Below are 23,419 nucleotides of genomic sequence, written 5' to 3'. Positions count from 1 at the left end.
GAGCTCTGTGAGTAGTGCAAAATGGTAAGTCCACAATGCAGCCATAAAAAGCATATTACCTATAAATCAAAAATAATTAATTCTTCCCAACCACCATCCAAGTCACAGGATAGGCATTTGTTTTCAGCTGGAACAAACCTCTGTTTCCTCCTCATTTCCCATCATGTGTGTCTCTCTCCTGTTCTTTAAGGAATGATAGATATACACCATCTTTTCTTGAGCTTCATCCTTTGGGAAAAAAATAAATGCATTAGGCCATCAACAACACAACACTGAGGGTGTCAGTACTAGGAAGATTTTCCAATAGGTCAACACCAAGAAAAATCTTAAAAACCTTGGTGCTCAAGTGAAATTTATTGAATACTGTAAAAAATCCTTTTGGCAAAAAGTGATGGGTGTCTGCAACCACACAATGTCTATACTTCATTAGTCACCACAGGTTATTCTAAGTTGTTAAAAACAGCTGGAGTGCTACCTGGAAGAGCATCTTCAGGATTTAATGAAAAAGCAATGATTTATGTATCAACTTACCAATGAAATGCTCAGTTTTTTTTTTTTTTATCATACCTGCACCGTCTTTTTTGAATCAAAAAAATCTGACATTCCTAGGTATAAACTGACAATTTATGAACATCATGAAGTCATTAACTCCTGAGAAATACCAGCTGTGTGATCTATAACACACTCCATTTCAATTACAGTACCCTCCCAAATGGTCCCTATCTCCCTTCACTCCCCATGTTACACAGTGCAGTTTATCATCTCTTCCAGAGCCTTTAGTCATTCTTTGTCACCTCTTAGATAAGGGCAAAAAAATCTTAGCCTAGCGTACAATGTCTCAAACTGACTGGTTATCAGAATCACTATTTTTTTTCTTAGGGATGTAGGAATGTGTACATATAATACACACATATATATATATATATATATGTATATACCAAGTCTGGCCCTGACGGCTGGAACAATTTGGTTGAGACATGTTGAGTGCCCGTCTCATCCTCCTTGATCATTCATGGGAGAGCTCCTCAGAGAGCTGATTAGGAGGAATGGGGTGAAGCCATATGGTATGAGATCGTTCCAAGGTCCTTAGGACTGTACAGGGAACTCTATGAAAACATAAATCCAAAGGCTCCAAGACCAGATGAAACCCAGGAATTTATAATTTTGAAAAGCTTTCCAACTGACTCCATGATCAGTTAGCCAGTTTGGGGAATCACTGGGCAGGAAGCAAAGTTACAGAATATAGACTTTGTTCTCCATAATCTACAGGATGGAGTTTAAGGAGATGCAATATCCACAAAACCACATAGACAGATCTGCACAGTGGAGGACTGGGGCTGGGAAACTCAGGAATGAGGTCTGCGGCTGTCCAAGAACAGTAAGGCCTGAAGTAGAATGGGAAGCAAAGACTGGACATTAATCACCACATAAAGGGAATGAAGGAAGGTTCTGTGAGGATGAGGGCAGGAAAATATGGAATTGGAACTGTGAGATTTGGTCATCATCTGATCTGAAGAAGTGGCATTAAACTGAATGCAGGTGGATTCCCAAAGGAGAAGGGCAGAGACCAGTGGTTAATCTGATAACCTGAGGCCTTTGATGAAAAACACCCTGAGCAGAGAGGAAATCACCTCCCTCTTGGATACTCACAGATTGATCCTGATCTGGCAGTACTGTGAGGACAATGTGGTCTTTAAACTGCAGTCTCACTACACTGTCCAACCTCGGTAACTTTCCACCTAGAAAACACCAAAGAGAGAAAGCCGCCCTTCAAAAAAGGCAACAGGCAGATTCAAACTTGCTTACACATACACATAGGAAACATATTTAGTAACAATTTACAGGTGAATCCAAACATGGCATACACTCCAACTGAAGAATTTGCTTACCCCAACATTGTACTGATATTATGGTTCACATCATTATGGAGCTCATTCTTACAGTGAAGACAGACATAGAATTAGATAAATAACAATGTAAGTTTATAAGTACAATAAATAGACAAAAATAATACCATCGAAGTACAGTGGCTATCATAGCACATAAGGCTGTGGTGCTTTCTGCACAGAACACTCACTCCTCCAGTTCCTGTCCTCTACAAGCTTCTTGCTCAACACGTGGACTCTGGAAGTACTACCTGAGTTCAAAATTGCACTACTCCACCACCAATTATTAGGTGTGTGACCCTGGTCAATTATTCAGTCTATGTAAGTCAAGCATAATATCCTATAAAAGCTATCTAACAAAGTCCACAGAAAAAAAAATTTTTTTCCAAATTGGATTTAACTTATTGGAACAATACCCAATAAAAACAGACTAGCCTTACAGGGTCATCTGCGTGTGGAAGGAGTCATGAGGGATCATCACTTTATTGAATATAATGGCTAAGATAAGGAAGACACTGAAGTAGTCTGGGCCATAAGCTGGTGCATAAGCAAACTGTTCTGCTAAAGAGTAAACCATGTGCTTGGAAAACATTTGCTATTTGGAATAGATACAATCAAAAACAAATTCTAAGCTTCCTCCAAAGACTATGATAAAAATGTATATAGAATCAGTGTTGGAAGGGACCTTATAGATTATCAATCTCAGTGGTTCTCTCTTGGTCATAATTAAGAGTTTTATAAGAGTTAGTAAAAAATACTCTTTTCACTCAACCCTGAGAAAGAACAGCAGCCAAAAAGCTGGCCTGGCACTCACAGCTAGGTCTTGGTGTTCTCCTGTTGAACACAGGCAATTCCACAGAATGCTAACATCAGAGATCACTCTGTGACCATGATAGGTCAAGACAAAACACCACCACTCCATACATACTCATGTCTGAACTCAGGCAAGGCAAGAACACATTCCAAACCACAACACTGACCAAACATCCCCCTACTCTGGCTAATGAGAGACCACTTCTGCTTTACCATTGATAACTTCAGCCTCATACATTCCTCCTGCCTACCAGATAACATTCAGGAGACTTAATCATAGAATCCCTTCCATTTCCTGACAGCATCCAATCCAGAGCAAAGCCCTGCTTCCTTGAACCCTCTCCAGAATCACCTAACTTACACCTGAGTCCTATAAATCTTTTCTAACACCATTTTACTGAGATGCCCTGTGGTCCCCAATGGTGTGTGGTCTTCCCACAGCAACAAGTCAGTAAATCCAATTTTGTCTGAATTCAGGAGTATGTTCATGGTGGTCTTTGCTATAGGATATTGACATCATCCATCTGGAAGTCATCAATGACATCATCCATCCAGAAGTATGTTATCTCATTTGCAGCCTAAATCTGTCATAAATTAGGCACCTGCACCTTGGAGAAGGTTGATGATAATCTTGGACATTTCTTGAATCTCACTGGCTGATGGTAACCATTTTACCCATGCTATGATTTGGATGTTTGTCCTATCCAAATCTCATGTTCAAATTTGATCCCCAGTGTGGAGGTGCAGCCTAAGGGGAGGTGTTTGGGTCACACTGCAGGGAGCAGATCCCTCATGAATAGATTAATTCCCCGGGGTTGGGGGCGGTGAGTTCTTGTTCCGTTAGTTCCCATGACAGCTGGTGTTAAAAAGAGCCTGGCATTTCTCCTCGGTTTTGCTTCCTCTCTCACCATGTGTTCTGCAAATGCCGACTCCCTTTCCCCTTCCACTGTGAGTAGCCTGAGGTTTTCTCCAAATGCAGATACCATCAACATGCTTCTTGTACAGCCTGCAGACCATGAGCCAAATAAACTTCTTTTCTATATAAATTACCCAGCCTCAGGCATTCCTTTAAGCAACACAAAGACAACCCATCCCTGACTTAACTCCAACAAGATTATTTCGATGTTCAAATTTTTAAAACTTCCTGAAGACTATGAATACCAGAGTACCTATAAATATACATATTTCTCAACCAAAAGGACAGGGCTCTTATTTCCCATCAGGCTGGGATACAAGTTCTTTCCAAATGACTTCTAAGATACAGGTTGCTAAAGGCTGAGTGCAGCACATCTCATCTGGCCATATACACTAAGGATGGATGTAGGTCCACATTAACACGAAAGCACTTCATACTTTCCATCTGTTCAAAAAGGAGCCTACTCAGAAAAACCGCAAACATCCTGCATTAGCCTCTGACCACCCAGAAGAAAACAGCAAGCTCCACCTGGTGTTGACAGCTCTGTCCCATCTCCCGCAGAGTAAGGGGGGAGTCTGTGCATAATAAAATCCTTCTTCATGTCTGAGGAAAGCAGTTCTTTGGTGCCCTCCAGCCGGTCCGCAAGTGTCCTCAGGAAGCCACTTAATCGTCTTGTTGCAACAGTTGTGGATTCCACCTGCTAGGAACACAGAAGTGAGTCCTGGCCCAGATGCCAGCAGAACTTACTGCCCAGCTCATTCTCCACAGTAGACTGCAAAACTGCCAGCCACCTGGTATAGACATTAATCCATGTCATTCCAAAGGGGAAGGGACAACCTGAGCCCCTGAGAATGATATCTCATCATTTCCTTATAAACACTGTTAATTCTAAACTGCCTATTGTTTGCAAAAAATTTTCAGAATTTTGCCTAGAAATAGAGATCCTTGGAAATATAGTACAGTCTGAGCTCTGCCTTTTGGAAAGCAGGTCACTGTCCTAAGATGAATGCTTCAGAGAAAGCAACCTTTGCTCAACTCGGCTCTAATCCACTCATCTCAAAACTAATCAAATAACACTCCTGTTTCAAAATGTAATAAAAGAACAGGCAGCCAATGAATACACCGAGGCCAGGATCTCCAGTACAGTGAGTTTCTCTTAACTAGTAATCTGATGTGTGCTAAATCGACAGTTCTCCTGGCCATACTATCCATTTACTCAACCAACATTTTCACACTGCCTGCTACTGCCACTGTGAAATACAGAGCTGTCTGCACATCACAGTTCTTTGGATCACCACATAACACACGGCACTCCACTCATTCTGCAAGTCACACAGCTCAGCAGTGCAGCACAGTAGACAAGCCTGGCTCATGTGGGAAGAAGTATCCTGGGGTCCTTAAGGTAGGACTTCAGCTGGCCTGGGCTACAGCTACCATCCTTCATTCCTACCTGCCTTTACTCCTTACCAGGAGCAGCTGCCGGGGTATGCCGGCCCGTAACTCCACGTCTTCCTTTGCAGTATCAAATACAAGCCCCGAGATGGTATCCAAAAGGAAATCTCCCCATGAACTAGGATATGCACCAAGGGGGAAAAAAAAAGCCAAAACAGTGAGTGCATACGAAATATACATAAAATACTTATTGCTAGTAAAGCCAAAAGCTACAAATTGGATTATGGCTTCCCTGTCCAGGCATTTTGAGTTCCATTAATTGGACATGACTCAGCATGGAAATCTAAGACCTTCATCAACCACCCTGTTTCCTCCCTCCCCATTCCACTCACTTGCAAAGTTAAAAGTGGGAAGCTAGGCTTCAATACTGATTTCCCTTAAAAGCTCTCAGAAAACCACAGACTTTCATGAAACAGGAAGTTCAACGGACCAAATTCTTAACAAAAGTGTCTATAAGGGGAGATTTGTAGGAAATTTAAACAGTCATTATAGGATCTAAAACCAAATTTTATGTGCAATAAATACAACAGAAATTTGGGGTAACAGCAAGATCTCTGGATTGTGTAATTATTTGAACAGTTGTATGTTCCATTTTCCTTGTCACTTACAAGGGATGCTACTCCTGAATAAAATATCTACCATCAATAATTCCAAAACAATTATGTCTAGCAGTGGTTTTACCAGGGGATAGAAGCCCGTGACTAAAAATAACATCTAGGGACAAACATCCCTATTCAATTACCTTTGCTTTCTCTGGGGTATCTGGAATTGGCTCATTCCTAAGTGTGTGCCCGTGTAAGAAACGCACTCTGTGGGGATGCTCTCTTTAAACATTTCTTAGCTATTTAAAATTTTCCTGTGTCACCAGCAGATTTCAAATTGCCGGCTAGTGGAAAATGGAAATTCACAGTATGACTTACTTCTCACCCAGTAAGCAAAATTAACACTGTTACGCTTCCCTCCCAGAAAAGTTGCAAAGGAGGACAAAAGCCACATGAGAGACACTTTTCCCAGGACATCTACTACCTGGCAGCCTCATTGCTTTGTGACTTAATGTTATATCCAACCCTGCATCTTTTATTGAGTCTCAACCTGGAGGGCACATGCAGATCTCTCAGCACCATAAAATATGTGCTTCCTTTGCAGGGTTATGTAGGTGGAAATCATACAGCAACAGCTCATGGAGGAATTTAGTAGAAGTTAAATAGTGCTCTTCTAAGAGTCAGAATAGATATTGGGACTTCCCACAATTTAGGAATATCTCTTGAAGGGTTCACTTTGGTAAAACAACCAAATCAACAACATGCGGCAGACCCCCAAACACTCCAACAATGCTACCTTGAGAGGTGTTAGGAAGAGGCCCCAAATATTCACCTTTACATGGTACCTGAAGGAGCATTAGGCTCAAAACACAGGATATTTCTGGGGAGCAATGGCCCTCAAGTCACATCTTCTCATTCTAGCTCCAGCATCACTGACCAAGACACAGGTCAAAATCCAGCCTGGACACAGTGATCATGGTACCCACCCACAACCCTAAGCAGGCAACTTCTGTAACTTAGGAAGCTCTTCCCAGCCCAGGCTGAAAGGAGAAGAAATGAATAGGACCCAGGGGCAGCCGGCCAGTTCTTCACTCTTGGGATTGGGAAACAGAAAGTGAGTCAGGTCCTTAGCAAAAGCAAAAGCTAATAGGGTCAATGAGATAGAGGGAGGTCAGAGGAGCAACTGGTGATGGCCTAATGTTATGAGTAAACAGAAGCTGAAGAAGGAACAGAAGGGAGAAAACACCAGTCGCTAGAAAACCAGTTGGTAGCAGCAAGAGAAATGGAAAAGAGAATTACAGAAAGGGAGTACCTGAGAAACATTAATGATGGGACACCAGCAGATGCACGGATATTCAAAGGGCCAAACTCTGAGGTCCAGAACTGCTCGGAATCCAGAATGGACTTCTGATTCCAGTCTCTCTGTAGCCTGGCCTTTCTATAGTTTCTAGGACTCACTCCCTCAAGTGACCCTGCACTTCTTGAGCTGGCTTTGGCGACTTTGTCCCTTAAGATGCAAGGAACCTACCTAGCCACAGTGATGAGGGCATTTTTCAAAATGGAAGCCTAATACAAGCTTGGGCCTTCTACTTGTGGGAAAGATAGCACTAAACTAGGGCCAGGTCTCAGCTAATTCCTCCAGTAAGTCTTTTAAATGTAGAGGTGAAATTCACACTGAAAAGTCTGATGAAGAAGCAGAGGTATGCTTACTAACTTGTTTTGCAAGTTCTGGCCTCGAAGGTAGGAGGTGACTTGCCGTCCCTCGGACATAGAATGTCCTCTCCTACTCTGATCTGCTGACCCACCCCTACTTACTCATCCTTTAAGACTCACTCAGCATTGGTGTCATTTCTGAAGGCTTCTCTAATGCCCCTACTTAGCTAAATGCATTCCTCTATGCTCCAAGAGTCTCCTCCACAAACCTACAAAGAATTTATCACACCATCTTTTCTCCTACAACCACTTCCAAAGTATAAGCTCTCTCAAAACCCCTTCAATAAAATCCTTGAATTCCCAGCAACAAACACAATGTCTAGTACATATTTGTTTAACACATTAACTCATGACTAGTATTTTTTTTTTTTCCCTGAGACAGAGTCTGGCTTTGTCGCCCAGGCTGTAGTGCAATGGCGTGATTTGGCTCACTGCAACCTCCACCTCCTGTGTTCAAGTGATTCTCCTGCCTCAACCTCCAGAGTAGCTGGGATTACAGGTGCACACCACCACACCTGGCTAATATTTGTATTTTTTTTTAGTAGAGACGGGGTTTCACCATGTTGGCCAGGCTGGTCTCAAACTTCTGACCTCAAGTGATCCACCCGCCTCAGCCTCCCAAAGTGCTGGGATTACGGGAGTGAGCCACCACGCCTGGCCATGATTAGTATTTTTAAATATGATTTGGACCAGCAAGGTTGCTGCTTTTTGGTTATAACTCACACAGCAATGCCACCCAGTGAGGAGGTACTAGCTGAAATGAATATGATTTTAATTGGAACTGCTGTCAGCACACACACTTTAGTTCCTGCTGTTCCAGACTGCCTGTCCTACTTTAACTTCATGGACTGTTAAAAGAGAAACCCTCAAAGAGACCAAGAGATTGCAATGGGTACAGAGTTTCTGTTGGAATAAACATGTTTTAGAAATGAATAGTGGTGATGGTTGCACAAGAGTGTGAATGTAATTAATGTCAAACTATGCTTTAAAATGGTTTAAAATGGTATATTTTGTGTTCTATATATTTTATCATATTAAAAAAAAGAGCGAGAGTACGAGCCCAGCCTGGCATCACTAACACACTGATGTACCCACAGCTAGTCTCTTTCTTTCCAAACTATAGGACTCTCTATTTGGGCAATGCCCCATGTCCTACATAGAGTCAGGTTCATGATGTCCCCAGGAGCAAGTCCAGAGGGACCAGTCACATACATGGGACATCAAAGGAATGCAGAAGTCAGCAAAGGACAGAAACCCTGGGGTTTGCATAGGAGGTAGGGGCCAACTCCCTCATGTCCCTCGTGAACGTGGCTGCTGCAGGCCAGGACTCAGAGCTGTCCTAGCATGCCCAGCTGGGAGGCAGTGTTTACTTGTTCTGGTAGGTGCTGATGGTCACGTGAGTCGAGTGGGCCAGCCCCGCAGGAGTGTCCACTTGATGAATGGTTCCTCTGGGAAAGTACAACAAATCACCCGGCTAAAGGAAGGAATAGGAAAGGGGAGAGAAGTTAATAAGTATTCCTTCTCAGTCCTCTTTATTTCAGGGAGATAAATATGGGCTTTGAGTCTCAGTTCTCCATTCCAGAAACCACAACCTCAGGGCACAGTCTATATGCTGGGCTCATGTCGTGTGCAGCTAGTCTAGTTTCTCTGTGTCCGTGAGCCTGTCACTGTTAACCACGATCCACGAGAGGCTCTTGGTGCCTGAAGTCACTATCTTTTCATTCTGAAGCTGAGACTAGACTCACCCGAGACTACCCTGCCCTGATGCAGGGATCAAGGAAGGTAACATCCTGTGCCTGGGAAGCCTGCTTCCTCCCTCTTGCATGCTTCAGTGGTTAAGAGTAGGAGCTTTAATTTAGAGTCACACAGATACAGCCACTTACTGGCTGATGATCTGGCAACTTACCTGCCCAAAGCCTCAATTTCTTTATCTGTACAATGAAGGTTAATAGCCCCAAACCTTATAGGATTATTCTGAGGATTAGAGATGTTGCTTCCAAGCTCTTAGGGCAATGATGGGCATGTGATTGGATTACATGATTTTATCTGCCAGTCCCCCACTTCCTGATAATTTTTTAGTATTTCTAGGTGCAGGGTCTGTATCTTACCATCTTGTCTTTCCCAGAGCTTACCCTAGCAAAGCACCTAGCACTCAATACAGGCTCAGTGAATGTTGGGATGAACTGAAAAACTATACAATCCTTATTTGAACTGAAAAATAAGATGTAATCAAAAATTCATCATTTTCTTGGGCAGCTGAGCCTCTTCTACCCTATTCCAAGTGAGTGGACCAAAACATTCTCCCCAAATTACTCCTGCTCTGAGCTACCTCCTTCCTAATCCCACTCAAGCCAAAATATTCCATATAGCAGCTACCTATGGAGAAAAGAGGGAATCTTGAGGGCATCTCATCATCTCTCTGCAACTACAAGAGGCAGTCTAGTGCAATGGTTAAGACCATGAGCCCTGGAGAAAGAGCTCAAGAAATACCAGCTTAAAAAAAAAAAAAATTAAGATTCTCCTCAAAGCAAGAGGAATATATCATGATATATATTCATAAGTTACCTTAGTTGCAAATTTTCCCTGAATGACAACAAACTGACAGTACTTCAAGTAAATGCTTTACTGATAATTATAACTATCATTTACTGAGTGTCTCTGTGCCAGCCTGGGTGAGACTCTCACGTATACGTCACACGTCACTTAACAATGGGGTTATGTTCTGAGAAAAGTGGTTTGTCACTGTGCAAACATCAAAGTGTACTTACAAATCTAGGTAGTATAGTGTACTACCTACATTACATGGTACAGCCTACTGCTCCTAGGCTCCAAACCTATACAGCATGTGACTGCACTGAATACTGTAGAAAACTGTAACACAATGGTGTTTGTGTACTTAAATATATCTAAACATGGACAAGTAAAAATACAGTATAAACAATAAGAAATGGTACATCTACATAGGACTGGAAGTTACTCTGGGTGAGCCCGTCAGTGATGGTAAGTGAATGGGAGAGCCTAGGGCCCAACTGTACACTTTTATATGACTAGCAAAGAAGTAGGGTTGTTTAGACCGGCATCACCACAAACACGTGAGTAATGCGTAGCACTACAACATTTTACAATGGCTACAATAACACTAGGTGATAGGAATTTTTCAGCTTCATTATAACCTTATGGGACAACTGTCACATACACAGTCTGTTGTTAACTAAAATGTCAAGTGGCACATGACTATATTTCATTCATTTCATACACATTTGCCCCACCGTCCTGGCTGGAAAAGGTAAGTAAACATTCTCCCCTACAGCCTCCTGAAGGAATGCAGTACAGCAACCCTAGTGAGACCTCTTTTAGTCTCCTGACCTCCAGAAGCATAAGATAATGAATTTATGTTGTTTTAAACCATTCAGTTTGTGGTAATTTGACAAGAAGCAACAGAAAAACTAAGACAGACATACAGATATTGCCTCTAAAGATTTTTTTTTTTTTTTTTTTTTTGAGATGGAGTTTCGTTCTTGTTGCCCAAGCTGGAGTGCAATGGTGTGATCTCGGTCACTGCAACCTCCATCTCCTGGGTTCAAGTGATTCTCCTGCCTCAGCCTCTTGAGTAGCTGGGATTACAGGCATGAGCCACCATGCCCAGCTAATTTTGTATTTTCATTAGAGATGGGGTTTCTCCATGTTGGTCAGGCTGGTCTCGAACTCCTGACCTCAGGTGATCCACCTGCCTCGGCCTCCCAAAGTGCTGGGATTACAGGTGTGAGCCACCGCACCCTGCCTAAAGATTTATTGTAAAGGAGGCAGCAAAATAGTATTTTTCAATCCTCATAGCCTGCAAGGTAAATATCATGATCTCCGTTTTAATAAAGAGAAAACTGGGACTTGGATGAATAACTTGACCAAGGACATACAGCTAATAAGTGACAGCAGCTGAATTTAAACTCAGATCTGTCAGATCCCTAAGCCACAGAGTGGTGTTTCCATCACAGGGGTGATCTCATCTTGGGAGTCTGGGTCTGCAGATGAACTGCATGGGCTGCCACTGGTGTAGGGGAAAGAAGTGGATAAGGGCTCCAAGACCCCCACTGTCACCCTCCCATGCCCATCCTTCAACCACAGCCACTAAGCCTTTCTATTTCATCTTTGGGCATTGACACAAGGTTTCGCCTGAAGAGGCCCACTGGTTAAAAGCTCAAATGTGGGCCGGGCACAGTGGCTCACGCCTGTAATCCCAGCACTTTGGGAGGCCGAGGCAGGTGGATGACAAGGTCAGGAGTTCGAGACCAGCCTCGCCAACATGGTGAAACCCTGTCTCTACTAAAGATACAAAAAATTAGCCGGGCATAGTGGTAGGCACCTGTAATCCCAGCTACTCAGGAGGCTGAGGCAGGAGAATCGCCTGAACCCGGGAGGCGGAGGTTGCAGTGAGCTGAAATCACACCATTGCCCTCCAGCCTGGGTGACGGGGCGAGACTCTGTCTAAAAAAAAAAAAAAAAAAAATCACATGCACATACACATACACACTTGAACAATACTGCACAACATGGTCTTTCTCCGTCCAGGAGACTCAGTGCATCTCCTAATGGACTCTGTGTTGACTGTTTAATGGGCATGGCAACAATACAAAGAATCCACACCCTTTACACTTAAAGGCCACTATGAAGCCTGACCTTCTCGGGCAGAGCAAGTAGCCAGGTCATCGGCCTGAGTAACTCAGCCCTGACCTCCGAGACTATAGATGGCTTAGTCTTAAAGACAGCCAACCATGAATCTATGTAAACATGGTGCAACAAAAGCAGAAGCTGGCAAACTCTGTGAAGAGCCAAATGGAAAGACAGTACATATTTTTGGTTTGCGGGCCATGTGATCTCTGTGGCAACTAGTCCGCTCTGCGAGTGTAGTGTGAACACAGTACATTAAGGAATGGGTGTGGCTGTGTTCCAATAAACTATTTACAAAAACAGGCAGCAGGCCAGATTTTCTGGCCCATGGGCCACAGTTTGATGATCACTGACTAAAAGCATAAAAAAAACCAGTAAGGTTACCTTTACTGTTGTTTATTTATTTAAGTCTCCTATAATATAGGCACCCATCCTAAAAAGCAAGATTGTCTCCCTTAGTTACTGGGAGGTAGGTAAGGATTTTGAAATTAAGAAACACACAAGGCATTGAGTAAGAAACAGACTAATTATAACTTCGAGACACAAGAAAATAAGTATATGCAAATGTGTCAGCTTGGTAGAATCTTTGGAATGGTTTAAAACAACTATTGTTTTATTGCTAAAGGAAATTAAGTTACATGTTTTAAGAAAGAGTATAAAGTTGAATTATGGAACTACTCCTATCCATCTAACGTTCTTTTCCTCAACAACCTCTCCTGCTGGGGATTGGCTATGTTCCCATCGATGTTAACTGCTCAAAGACAGATTTTCTCAGCAGCAAGATGCCAAGGAACCTGCACATGATTAAGCCACCTGAATCCCCAGAGAAGGAATCCTCAAGAACTTTCCTCATTACTACTGTTCTGGTAACTGTATGCAGGGGGTACAGAGATAGTCTGCCATATAACCAGGATGAAAATGAGTCACACTGGAATTTTAGCAACAACAACAAAAAAAACTAAGGGATCCCTGGCTACGTTCTGCCTAAGCAACTTCCAGCCCTGTGCCAACCACCGTCTTAGATGTGGAGAAGCTGCCCAAGGCCAGAGCTTCCATGTTTCCTCTACAGGAGTCAGTGGTTCACTGAATTCTCTTTCTTCCTGTTGAACTTGAACTGTACATGAAAACAGGTTATTTGGGAAATGAACTTAATACTTCCTTAACCCACTTCTCCAAGTGCAAACCACCAAGACTCCTTCAGAAATTCCACATACTGGCTGACGGCAATGAGAACCACCCTGCCCTGAAACCCAGGGATATATTCCCATGGGGACCATCACACGAACTCTAACCCTTGAGCCTGAACTTGTCTTAGGAACAGGGGAAACCACGATGGCTCTAACAGTGAGGTACCCACAATGGTCATCACACACCTTCAGCAGAAACTCATGCACCGGCCTGCCGATCCGTTCCTCGGCCTCCACGCTGTACTCTCGTGCCAGGGGCACAGTGGGGTGGTAGAGGCGCCAGTGTTTCTCTCCCTCCAGCTGCAGGATGAAAACCTAGAGACCGACAAGGCCCAGGAGCATCAGAGAGCTTCCTGACAACTCACACACAAAGTGCTTCTGGAATATTAGCCCTCTAAGGGCTTAGACGAATATATAGGAGAACCTTGAACAACACAGGTGTTTTTATTTATTTGTTAGAGACAGTCTCACTCTGCTGGCCAGGCTGGAGTGCAGTGTCACAATTACAGTTCACTGCAGCCTCTCAAACTCCTGGGCTCCAATGATCCCCTTGCCCTAGCTTCCTGCATAGTTGGGAAGCTGGCATACACCACAGTTCTCAGCTAATTTATCTTTTTTGTAGAGATGGGGTGTCACTTTGTTGCCCAGGATGGTCTTGAACTCCTGGCTTTAAGCAATCCTCTCACCTCAGCCTCCCAAAGTGATTACAGGCGTGAGCCACCATGCCTGGCCTAACAGCATGGGGATGAACCATACAGGTCCACTTATATGCTGATTTTTTTCAATAAAGATATTGGAAAATTTGGGGGAGATTTGCAACAATTTGAAAAACATGAAAAATATCAAAAGAATTAAGAATGTCATAAATGCATCAAATATAAAAACATATGTAGATACTAGTCTATCATCTACTACCATAAAATATTCACAAATCTATTACAAAAGGTTAAAATTTAACAAAACTTAGCGATACAAATACTTCTAGACCACCATTTGCAGTCAAGACATGTAAACAAACTTAAAGATGCACTATGGAATAGCTGAATAAAATTAACTTTAGTACATATTGTACTACTGTAATAAAATTTGTGCTACCTCCTGTTGCTATTGCCACGAGCTCAAGTGTGATGCTAATTATCTCCACATGAGCAGTTCCTCTCTCCAGTGAATTGTGTATCACAGTAAAAAGTGATCTCTCAACAGTTCTTGTGTATTTTTCATCATGTTTAGTGCAACACCTTAAGCCTTGAATAACACCATGGGACCATACGATGTGCCACTACTGCTACTGCAAGTACTCCCGAGAAACAGAAAAAAGTCGTAACATTACAAGACAAAGTTGAATTGCTTGATGCGTATTGTAGATCAAGGCCTGCAGCTGTGGCTACCCACCATTTCAGATGGACAATTCAACTTGTAAACAAATGACGTAAACTTACGGTATTGATAAATACAATACTAAAAATGCTTTTCTCTTTCTTATAATTTTCTTAATAACTTTTCTCCAGATTCCTTTATTGAAGAATAAAGTATATAACACATATACAAAATAAGTGTTAACCAATTTATGCTATCAGTAAGATATCTAGGCAATGGTAGGCTACTAGTAGTTAAGTTTTAGGGGAGTCAAAAGTTACAAGCAGATTTTTGACTGCACAAGGTGTTGGCACCACTAACCCCCACACTGCACAAGGGTCAAGTGTACAAGTTTCCGATAAAAAATAAAAATGAAAGATGAGAAATGCATGTCATTCCACAGTTAAACAAAAGTTGCCACTACAGGGTTTTATTTTTAAAAACAGGGAATCGTGAATCCTGACACTGGATATTCATTCTTTTCACTTTCTTAGAGACTCGCTGAGTTCTTTATATCCCACTATCTCATTCCTTTAAATCTTCTATCAGACAGCTGAAAGCCCATAATCTCTGATGGAAAAGCCAAGCTTCAGATATTACTGAATGTCTAAATCCTGAATGTTGAAAGGGCCTGGGCAGACAGGAAAACTTCGAGTTTTTTATTCTTTATTCAGTCAAAGATATTCTATTAAAAATATTTAAAATAACATTTTGTGAAAATGTATTGATGTCAAATTGCTATCAAAGGAGAAAAAGGGGACTTTTTACCAATAACTCTGTGTTTACACCTTATATTAGGACAAAAATAAAACTATGGAATACATAAGCCAAAGAGTTAAATTTTTTTGGAAGCCACATCAGAGTGAAATCAACACTTGTCAAGATGCCAATGCTTAAGTGAAACCATGACCCTCATTCAAGCTGCCCCAAGATTTTCACAAATGGAAAATATATACATATTTTTGGCAGCTACTGAAAAAGAACAAAATGAAAGCAGACGAAGGATTATTTGTGACCTCATCTTATTAAAGACCATGCTTTGTGAAATTACAGGAAAAGCCAAGCACACCTTTCTGTAGATAAATTCAATAAATACATGTTTCAGAGGAATGTGTGGCTCTTTAAATTAGTAAGATTGGAAACAAGCTGTCCCTTTGAGACAGTGCAGGAAACCAGTTTAGTGGGATTTACTTTGGCCCAACATTTTGATGAAATTGGTATCTCCAGACACTGCACAGAAAGAGCGAATACAGACCTAAGAGACTTAGAGAATAATGTGAACTCACCCTGACAACTCTACTAAACCAGGCTCTCAACAACTCATTCTTCCCAACATGGGGGAGTTTTCTCCATCTCTTACCTCGACATCATCATAATGGGGCGGCAGGCCCTGAGATCCTGCGGGAGTTATGTACACATTCGAGCCAACCAAGGAGCCAAAGTAACATTCCAGCTTCTCCTGGATCCTCCAAAGCTCATCCTTTACAAAAAAGGAAAAAGGGTCGGGGGTGGGGGGGAGTGAAAATGTATTAGAAATAAGAGTAAGAGCATGTTCTTGTTCACTTAGGAAGTCTTTACTACACAACTATTATACACCAGATACTGGGAATTATGCAATGATACAGCCAATACCCACGGTCTCAAAAATCTTCCATTCCAGTGCAGAAACACCATGTAACAGATGTGAACAGAAAAAGGGAAGACTGACAAGGTGGGCAATTGGGAGTCCGGAAGCAGGGAAGGACATAATCCAATTTACATTTTTGAAAGCTCACCCTGGTTATTGTGTGAAGAATGCACTGTAGAAAACAGTGGAAGTCAGAGAGACTAGTGAGGAAGCTTCTCAGGCAGCAGCTCAAGCGAGAAGTGACTGGGGTGGTAAGAAAGGCAAGGAGGGAGGTAGAAGAGTGGGATGCACTCCAGAAGCAGCACAGACAGGACTTGCTGACAGACTCAATGTAAAGGAGAGGAGTTAAAAAAACACTCTTGGGTTTTTGACTTGGGCAATCAGTTCCCCTTTCCATGTAATGAGATGGGAAAAACTTACTAAAAAACAAGTTTTCAGTACAAAAAGAAAGAGTTTTATATTAGGAATGTTAAGTTTGGGATGCTAAGACCCCCCCCACATGGAGATGTCTTTAAGTCGGTCTGAAGTTCTGGCAGAAACTAAGGACTGAAGAACTACACTTGGGAATTGCCTACACAAAATGGATATTTAAAGCAATGGGAACAGAAATGATAACATAGGAAGAAGGTACAGACAGAGAAGGAATAACAGGCTGGGTAATGTTCCCTCTCTCCACTATCAACTCTTCAGAGCAGACATCAGACTTAGGGGCCTAGCGATGGGCCATATATTCCCATGAGAGAGAAGGAAGTCTGATTTTACCAAGGCTGGTGAGAAGAGATGAGGGGACAATTAGGCCATGTAGATATTAGCACTTCCTATGTGCCAGGCACTTTCTCCAAGTGCTTTACAAATATTAATTATGCAACCCTCACAATAACCCTGCCTCATAAAGAGGGTACTATCATTATCTTCAGTTTACAGATGAGGAAACTGAGGCATGAGAACATGCAACTAGTAAACGATGGAGCCAGGATTCAAATTCAGGAAGCGTGACTCCAAAGTCCATACCTTTCAGATAATTTAAGAAAAGACAAATCACAAAGGACACTAAAGAGACTGCAGTTTTAAACATATGAATGTACAGTGCCTGGCACACAGACTGCATGACAACATATTTAAATATTTGCTGAGCAAACCAATGACCACAGCTTGGGAGTCCCTTCTACCACAGGAGTGAAAAAGAATCCACTGTATTAAAAATATCAAGTGAGAAAGAACTGGGAAGAACTGGGTCAATATGAAAAAAGACTTTTTTAAGACACGGTCTTGCTGTCACCCAGGCTGAAGTGCAGTGGTGTGATCACAATCACAGTTCACTGCAGCCTCTACATCCCAGGCTTAAATGATCCTCCCATCTCAACCTCCCAAGTAGCTGGGACTGCAGTGCATGCTACCATGCCCAGCTAATTTTTTTCTCTTTTTTTTTCTAGAGATGGTGGTCTCACTTTGTTGCCCAGGCTGTTGTCAAATTCTTGGATTCAAGTTATCCTCCTGCTCTGGCCTCCCAAAGTGCTGGGATTACAGACGTGAGCCATGGATTTAGCCAAGGACATCTTTATACAGACCACTTGGCTTCTCTATAGATCTCAGAGTTTCTACTTAACACAGAAAAAATAATTCAGTGTCATCTGAATAGCTCCAAAGAGTTAACAGAGCTCCAAAAGGGCCTAATCTATTTCAGGGAAAGGCCAGCAGGACCTGGTTCTGTAATTATTTTTATATAGTAACTGGAACCACTAGAAAACCAGGGCTTCTCTCTCTCTGTTTCTCTCTCTGATGGTATGAGAGGTCTTTCAGGACTGTATAGGTGATTTTATGGTTTCCGACCCAACTATCAGGGTAACTAATGAATATGTCTCTTTTCTTCTTAAAGGTTACTGAAGATGCTATCAATGGCACAATTTTTCTATTTCATCTGGACCTTTAGCCTCTGAATCTGCCAACCGTGGCCTACTAGAAGAGATCCGAAGTTAAACCGCCTCGGTTCAAGTTCTAATTACAAGCAAGGTGACTTCAGTTGTTTAAGATAAAGATATTATCGCTCCCACTCAAACACTGTGGCGAACAGCATAAAACAACTTATCACAAATCCTATTTAAATTGCAAAGCAGTATACAAGCGATATTGCTTTACTAACATTGACTCAAGCACAAACAAGGCTCCTGAAACTTGTCTTCTCCTTTACCACAGGACTCGATATCCGGCGAGCCCAAGGAGAAGGCGGAGACTTCAAAGGGAGAAGGCGGAAGTCTCTCTCCTGGCTGGCTGTGACCTCCTCTCTCCACTGACCTACCCGTCAGAATCAAAACTCAACGCCATGGCTAAAATAGAAGCCCACGTATATGCTTAAAGAAAGGGAAAAGCAAACATATAAAAAGCCTGACTAAATTTCAATACATCTTTCAAAGTATGGTAGGAAAATGCCTTAAATTTGGAGTCAGAAACCTTTATCAGCTTGGAATAGTTATGGAAAGGTCACATCTGTGAACTCCAGTTTTTTCACATAGAAAATGGAGTCCACTGCCGGGTATAGTGGCTCATGCCTGTAATCCCAGCATTTTGGGAGGCCGAGGCAGGTGGATGACAAGGTCAGGAGTTCAAGGCCAGCCTGGCCAACATGGTGAAACCCCATCTCTACTAAAAAAGAACACAAAAATTAGCCAGGCATGGTGGCATGCACCTGTAGTCCCAGCTACTCAGGAGGCTGAGGCAGGAGAATTGCTTGAACCCGGGTGGTGGAGGTTGTAGTGAGCCGAGATTGCACCATTGCACTCCAGCCTGGGCAACAGGGCAAGACACTGTCTCGAAAGAAAGAAAGAAAAAGGAAAGAAAAAGGAAAGAAAAAGGAAAGGAAAGGAAAGGAAGAGAAAGAAAGAAAGAGAAAATGGAACAAAAGCTGCCCTATTTCAAATGCCTGTTAGAAAGTTCAAAAGTTAAAATATATGAAATTACTTGGTAAACTCTAGCCTGCTAAGCAAAATGCAAATAATTGTGATAATTCCTCTCACCAGGACTTTTAATATATGGATTACTGAAAGCAAGTGCAAACAACTTATTATGGCTCCCTGGTTACCTCCTTACTCGTTTTTAAACTAACTATACTAATAAGCTGTGCACAGTCTGAGACCCAATAAACAAAGGGCTGCATGTTCACTCTAACAGTCTCTCAACCTGGCCAGGGATAAACTGCTTCTAGACTTTCTCTATTCTGACGTTAATATGCCCATTACTAAAGAAACACACACAATGCCAAACCACCTCACAATATAGTACTTAGAATCCAGACTCTAGTGTAAGAGGATGAGCTCCTATGGCTTGTAGGTCTCTCCAGTACTGGTGGTACAAAGGGATTAAAAAAAAAAAAAAATGCTCAGCACAGTGGCTCACACCTGTAATCCCAGCACTTTGGGAGGCTGAGGCGGGTAGATCACCTGAGGGCAGAAGTTCGAGACCAGCCTGGCCAACATGGCGAAACCCCGTCTGTACTAAAAACAAACAAAAATTAGCTGGGCATGGTGGTGTGTGCCTGTAATCCCAGCTACTAGGGAGGCTGAGGCAGAAGGATCACTTGAACCCAGGAGGCGGAGGTTGCAGTGAGCCGAAATCGTGCCACTGCACTCCAGCCTGGGCAACAGAGCAAGACTCTGTCTCAAAAAAAAAAAAAAAAAAAAGGCACATCCTAGTCTGGCCTGAGGGCTGAATTTGGGCTGAGAAAGCTCATCCTTCCTGCTTTAATAAACTCAGCCAGAGCCTAGTCAACAAGGCAAAAGAAACAGGTTCTTGGACACTGGAATCCCAGACGAGGAATGTGCAGCACTTAAGTGGATGAGTAGAGAAAAGCCCTCTGGGGGATGATTCTAAAGTAGAGAAATGACAGCCACAGTGGATACCACACATATGCCAAATATCATCTCTCTGCTGGTCTATGACCAAAGTACACGTAATTAAATTCACTGAATTCATTTATGTTTAGCGTTCTCAGGTTTCTAAAAACCACTATTAAAAGTGCTACTTCTAGCCAAGGACTAGCTCAGCGAGAAGCTTTTTATTGACAGTGTCCATATTTTCTGAATTCAAATCATAACTCGGTCTGACAAATGATTTGTAAATTCTTTTTGAGTGCGTAGGCCACAAGGTTAGCATTTCAGAGACATTTCAACTTTGTATGACAGCTCGAGATGGAATAGCTGGAATCAGGACTTGTCTTGAAAAATCTAAGAGCGCTCATATTTCATACAGAGTATGAATAGGTTCAAGATCTTTTAGACAAGAAAGAAAGGGAAGGGCATTCACCAGATGAAGCCCAGTGGGATATAACAAGCCACCTCAAGTTAAATCACTGGAAACACTATTGGTAACTGACAACAGAGCCCCAGAAGCCATCAATAAAGCCAGAATCCATTCCTCTTAACACGGAACCTCACAAACCCCTCTCTTTCTCCTCCCATGTTGCTGTTTTGATTTAATGAAGGGTCACAGAAGGGGGTTTCCGAATGGGGATAAAAGTTTATCTAAAATTCAGAACAGCCCCTCACCTATTCCGGGCCATCTGTCATGAGATGAGATACAGATCTCAAACCTTGAGGAAAACAAATTAGCTCATACTAAATCTGCATTTTATAAATGTAGAAACCGAGCATAGAGGAGGCAAATTATTTCCCAAATGTCAATCCCTGATATAGAAAAAAATTTAAAAATTTGCCAGTCCTCTGCATTTGCAAAGCAAAGATTTCCTCCACCTATTAAGCCTTACCAGGAGCAGTTCCAGGTACCTCAATGTCACCCATTCGGGTGTTATTAAGGGTGAAGTCTCTTTATTGAACTTGCATCTAGCATGTGATCTGGTCATGGCTCTGAAGCCTCTATTTAGATGCAGGCAGTAAAGGGAGGCAACTTCGGGAAAAAATGATCACCTTGATGCTGTCATGCCTTACATTACAGTGATGTGACAAACCAAATAGAAATGTCTATCATATAGAAAAACAAACTGGCTCACAGAACATACTCCTGCAGCTGTAGTGCCACTTTAATAACTTTATAAACTTGCAGTATAATTAGTTTTGCAGCTCAATGATACCCAACAATGTCTACCCTAAGTTGCTGGAGTTTCTAACAGTCCAACCAAACATAACACATAATCTTAATCCTAGTTAGAATGCATTTAGACCAAAGAGGTGCTACCCCTTCTCAAACTGGCAAGAGGCTAACCATCATCAAACTACATATTCACCTTTGAGCTGATATGTGGCCAATGTTAGTACTTTAAAATGTATGAGGATTCTGCAATGGGGAAACTGGTTACCTTAAATCTCTGAGGTTGGTGAAACTGAATCGTTGCCCTTTTCTGATCGAAATCTTTTCTCAGCTGAAGAAAGTGTGCTTTGCCATCTTTATTTAAAACCTTCTTCTTCCCATTGACACACCGGCAGACATTCACATCTCTTCCATAGTACATCCCCCGGCTGCACAGACTCTTCAGATCTGTTAGCTTGAACAGGGACCCATAGTATGTGGCCAGTGCAGGGTCATCTCTCTGAATGAGGAGGGGCTTCTGCTCCCAGAATTCCTTGAAAAAAGTCTCTGTCTTGATGGGCGAGATTAAACTTTCAAAGAGACTACTGGGACTGTCAAAGTTTAAAGCTGAAGGCCCCCCAGCTGCTTCTACCTTCATCTGCTTACAGGGAACCGGCCCCTCTTCCTTCCCACTCCCTGCAGGCTTTGCTTTCTTTGGCATCGTTCTGTCTTCGAGACAAAGCAGTAACGAAATGCAAACCTACCAAAAGAACAAAACACACATGGTTAGGTTTACAAGGTGTGCCAGCACTGGTGTTAGTGGATCGCGCGCACACACAACTGAATGACCATTGCACCTAAATGAGAACTCTTCATAGGTCAAAGCTACTTCCCCCAGGATAGCAGACAGCCTCAAGCCAATGCCATTTCTTCTAAGATATGATTCAGCCTCAACCACCACTCAGATGACATATTCATCTAAAGAAGAACGTGTTTTTCTTTTACACAAGCACTATGTCATGGCATTATTTATTAGGCAGTATAATTATCCCAAAGAAACCTATTCAACTGTCTCAGCAGTTCCTGCTCATAGGTTTAGCCTGTGGCCATTGACACAGCAAAGTCAAATATCTTGGATTTGGCTCGCATCAGCATCAGGGCCCACATCTAATTAGATGTACTCTGAATTACAAACATTTGACTACAGAACAACTAACAGCCGCCCACTGCCAGGTGCTCCTCACCGCAGCACCACCCCAAGTGTTGCGCAGGTGAATCAATGCGCCCTGGACCTGCGGTGTCCCCTGGTGGCTGGAGCAGGCCACTGCCTTTTCCTGTCTCCACTAACCACCTGAACCTGCTCACTTCCAACTCTGAGCTTATTCCTGAAAACTGCCACTTTTATCAGAAACTCCCCTTCGTTTAAAGAAATAAAGCCCCTAGAGGCTGAAAAGTGAAGGCTAAAAGCAGTTATATCTAAAGTCTTGAAAAAACTATAAATTTTTAACTGAAGATTTTAAATAATATCAATATCATTAACCCCTAACACAGCACTTCGCCAACTGTAATGTGCACACAGATCGCCTCAGCATCTCAATAACATGTAGGGTATGATTCACTAGCTCCAAGGTGGGGCCTGAGATTCTGCATTTCTAAGAGGCTGCTGACACTGCTGAGTAGTAGAAGCCACACAGCCCAGCCCTGCAAAGCTCCTTCAGAACTGCCTCCAAACCACAGCTATTGATACTTAGAGGGCAGGTCTCCCTCATCTGTTTCCAAGAACTGTAATTCAAATTATTTAAATTTCCTGAGACTGCAAAGTTCTAAAAGTCCTTTCCCTCTGGGAAGGGACTCCATCACTTTCAACAGATTCTTAAAGGAGTCCCTATCTCCCGACGAGGTTAAGAACCACCGTACTTATAGAAACCAAAATTTCTCAAGGACTTGTTATTTATAAATGGTATAGTTTCCTACTTTGGTGAGTTATCAGAATTGCAAGAATACTGTTTGCTGTTCTTTTGTCATTATAACTAAGCAGTATTTCAGCTACACTGTAGACTAAGTGGAATTAATGTTCTGGCCTGGGAAGTAAGCATCCTGGAACGATGTGTTGCACTGTGTGATGTGTTGCAACTTATAAAAGAACCTTTAGAATGAAACCCAGATGTAAACTGAACAAAGCAAGAAAGGAAATGTCAAAATATAAAACCCTCTAAACAGCTCAGATCCTTCAAAAGACCAGGTGC

At 42.3% G+C, this 23,419-nt stretch overlaps 1 protein-coding gene across 10 annotated transcripts in view; it reads right to left on the bottom strand.

Annotated features, from left to right (window-relative positions):
• RIOX2 (ribosomal oxygenase 2) overlaps positions 1 to 23,419 on the bottom strand; it is a 33,178-nt gene that overhangs the window by 604 nt on the left and 9,155 nt on the right. For 8 of the 10 annotated variants that reach the window (XM_058437610.1, XM_032150342.2, XM_058437615.1 and 5 more), the window contains 8 exons: positions 21,463 to 21,933; positions 15,891 to 16,010; positions 13,361 to 13,489; positions 8,693 to 8,796; positions 5,083 to 5,185; positions 4,144 to 4,315; positions 1,651 to 1,739; positions 139 to 228 (listed from right to left, as the gene is read on the bottom strand). In XM_058437610.1, coding sequence (XP_058293593.1) covers positions 139 to 228; positions 1,651 to 1,739; positions 4,144 to 4,315; positions 5,083 to 5,185; positions 8,693 to 8,796; positions 13,361 to 13,489; positions 15,891 to 16,010; positions 21,463 to 21,933 — 1,278 coding nt within the window. The remainder of the gene's footprint in view (positions 1 to 138; positions 229 to 1,650; positions 1,740 to 4,143; positions 4,316 to 5,082; positions 5,186 to 8,692; positions 8,797 to 13,360; positions 13,490 to 15,890; positions 16,011 to 21,462; positions 21,934 to 23,419) is intronic. The other 2 variants (XM_058437612.1, XM_032150346.2) reach the window with 1 other exon arrangement.

This window comes from Hylobates moloch, unplaced genomic scaffold, assembly GCF_009828535.3.
Source record: "Hylobates moloch isolate HMO894 unplaced genomic scaffold, HMol_V3 SCAFFOLD_4, whole genome shotgun sequence".
Taxonomy (NCBI): Eukaryota; Metazoa; Chordata; class Mammalia; order Primates; family Hylobatidae; genus Hylobates; species Hylobates moloch.
This window is presented reverse-complemented; position numbering and strand designations above follow the sequence as displayed.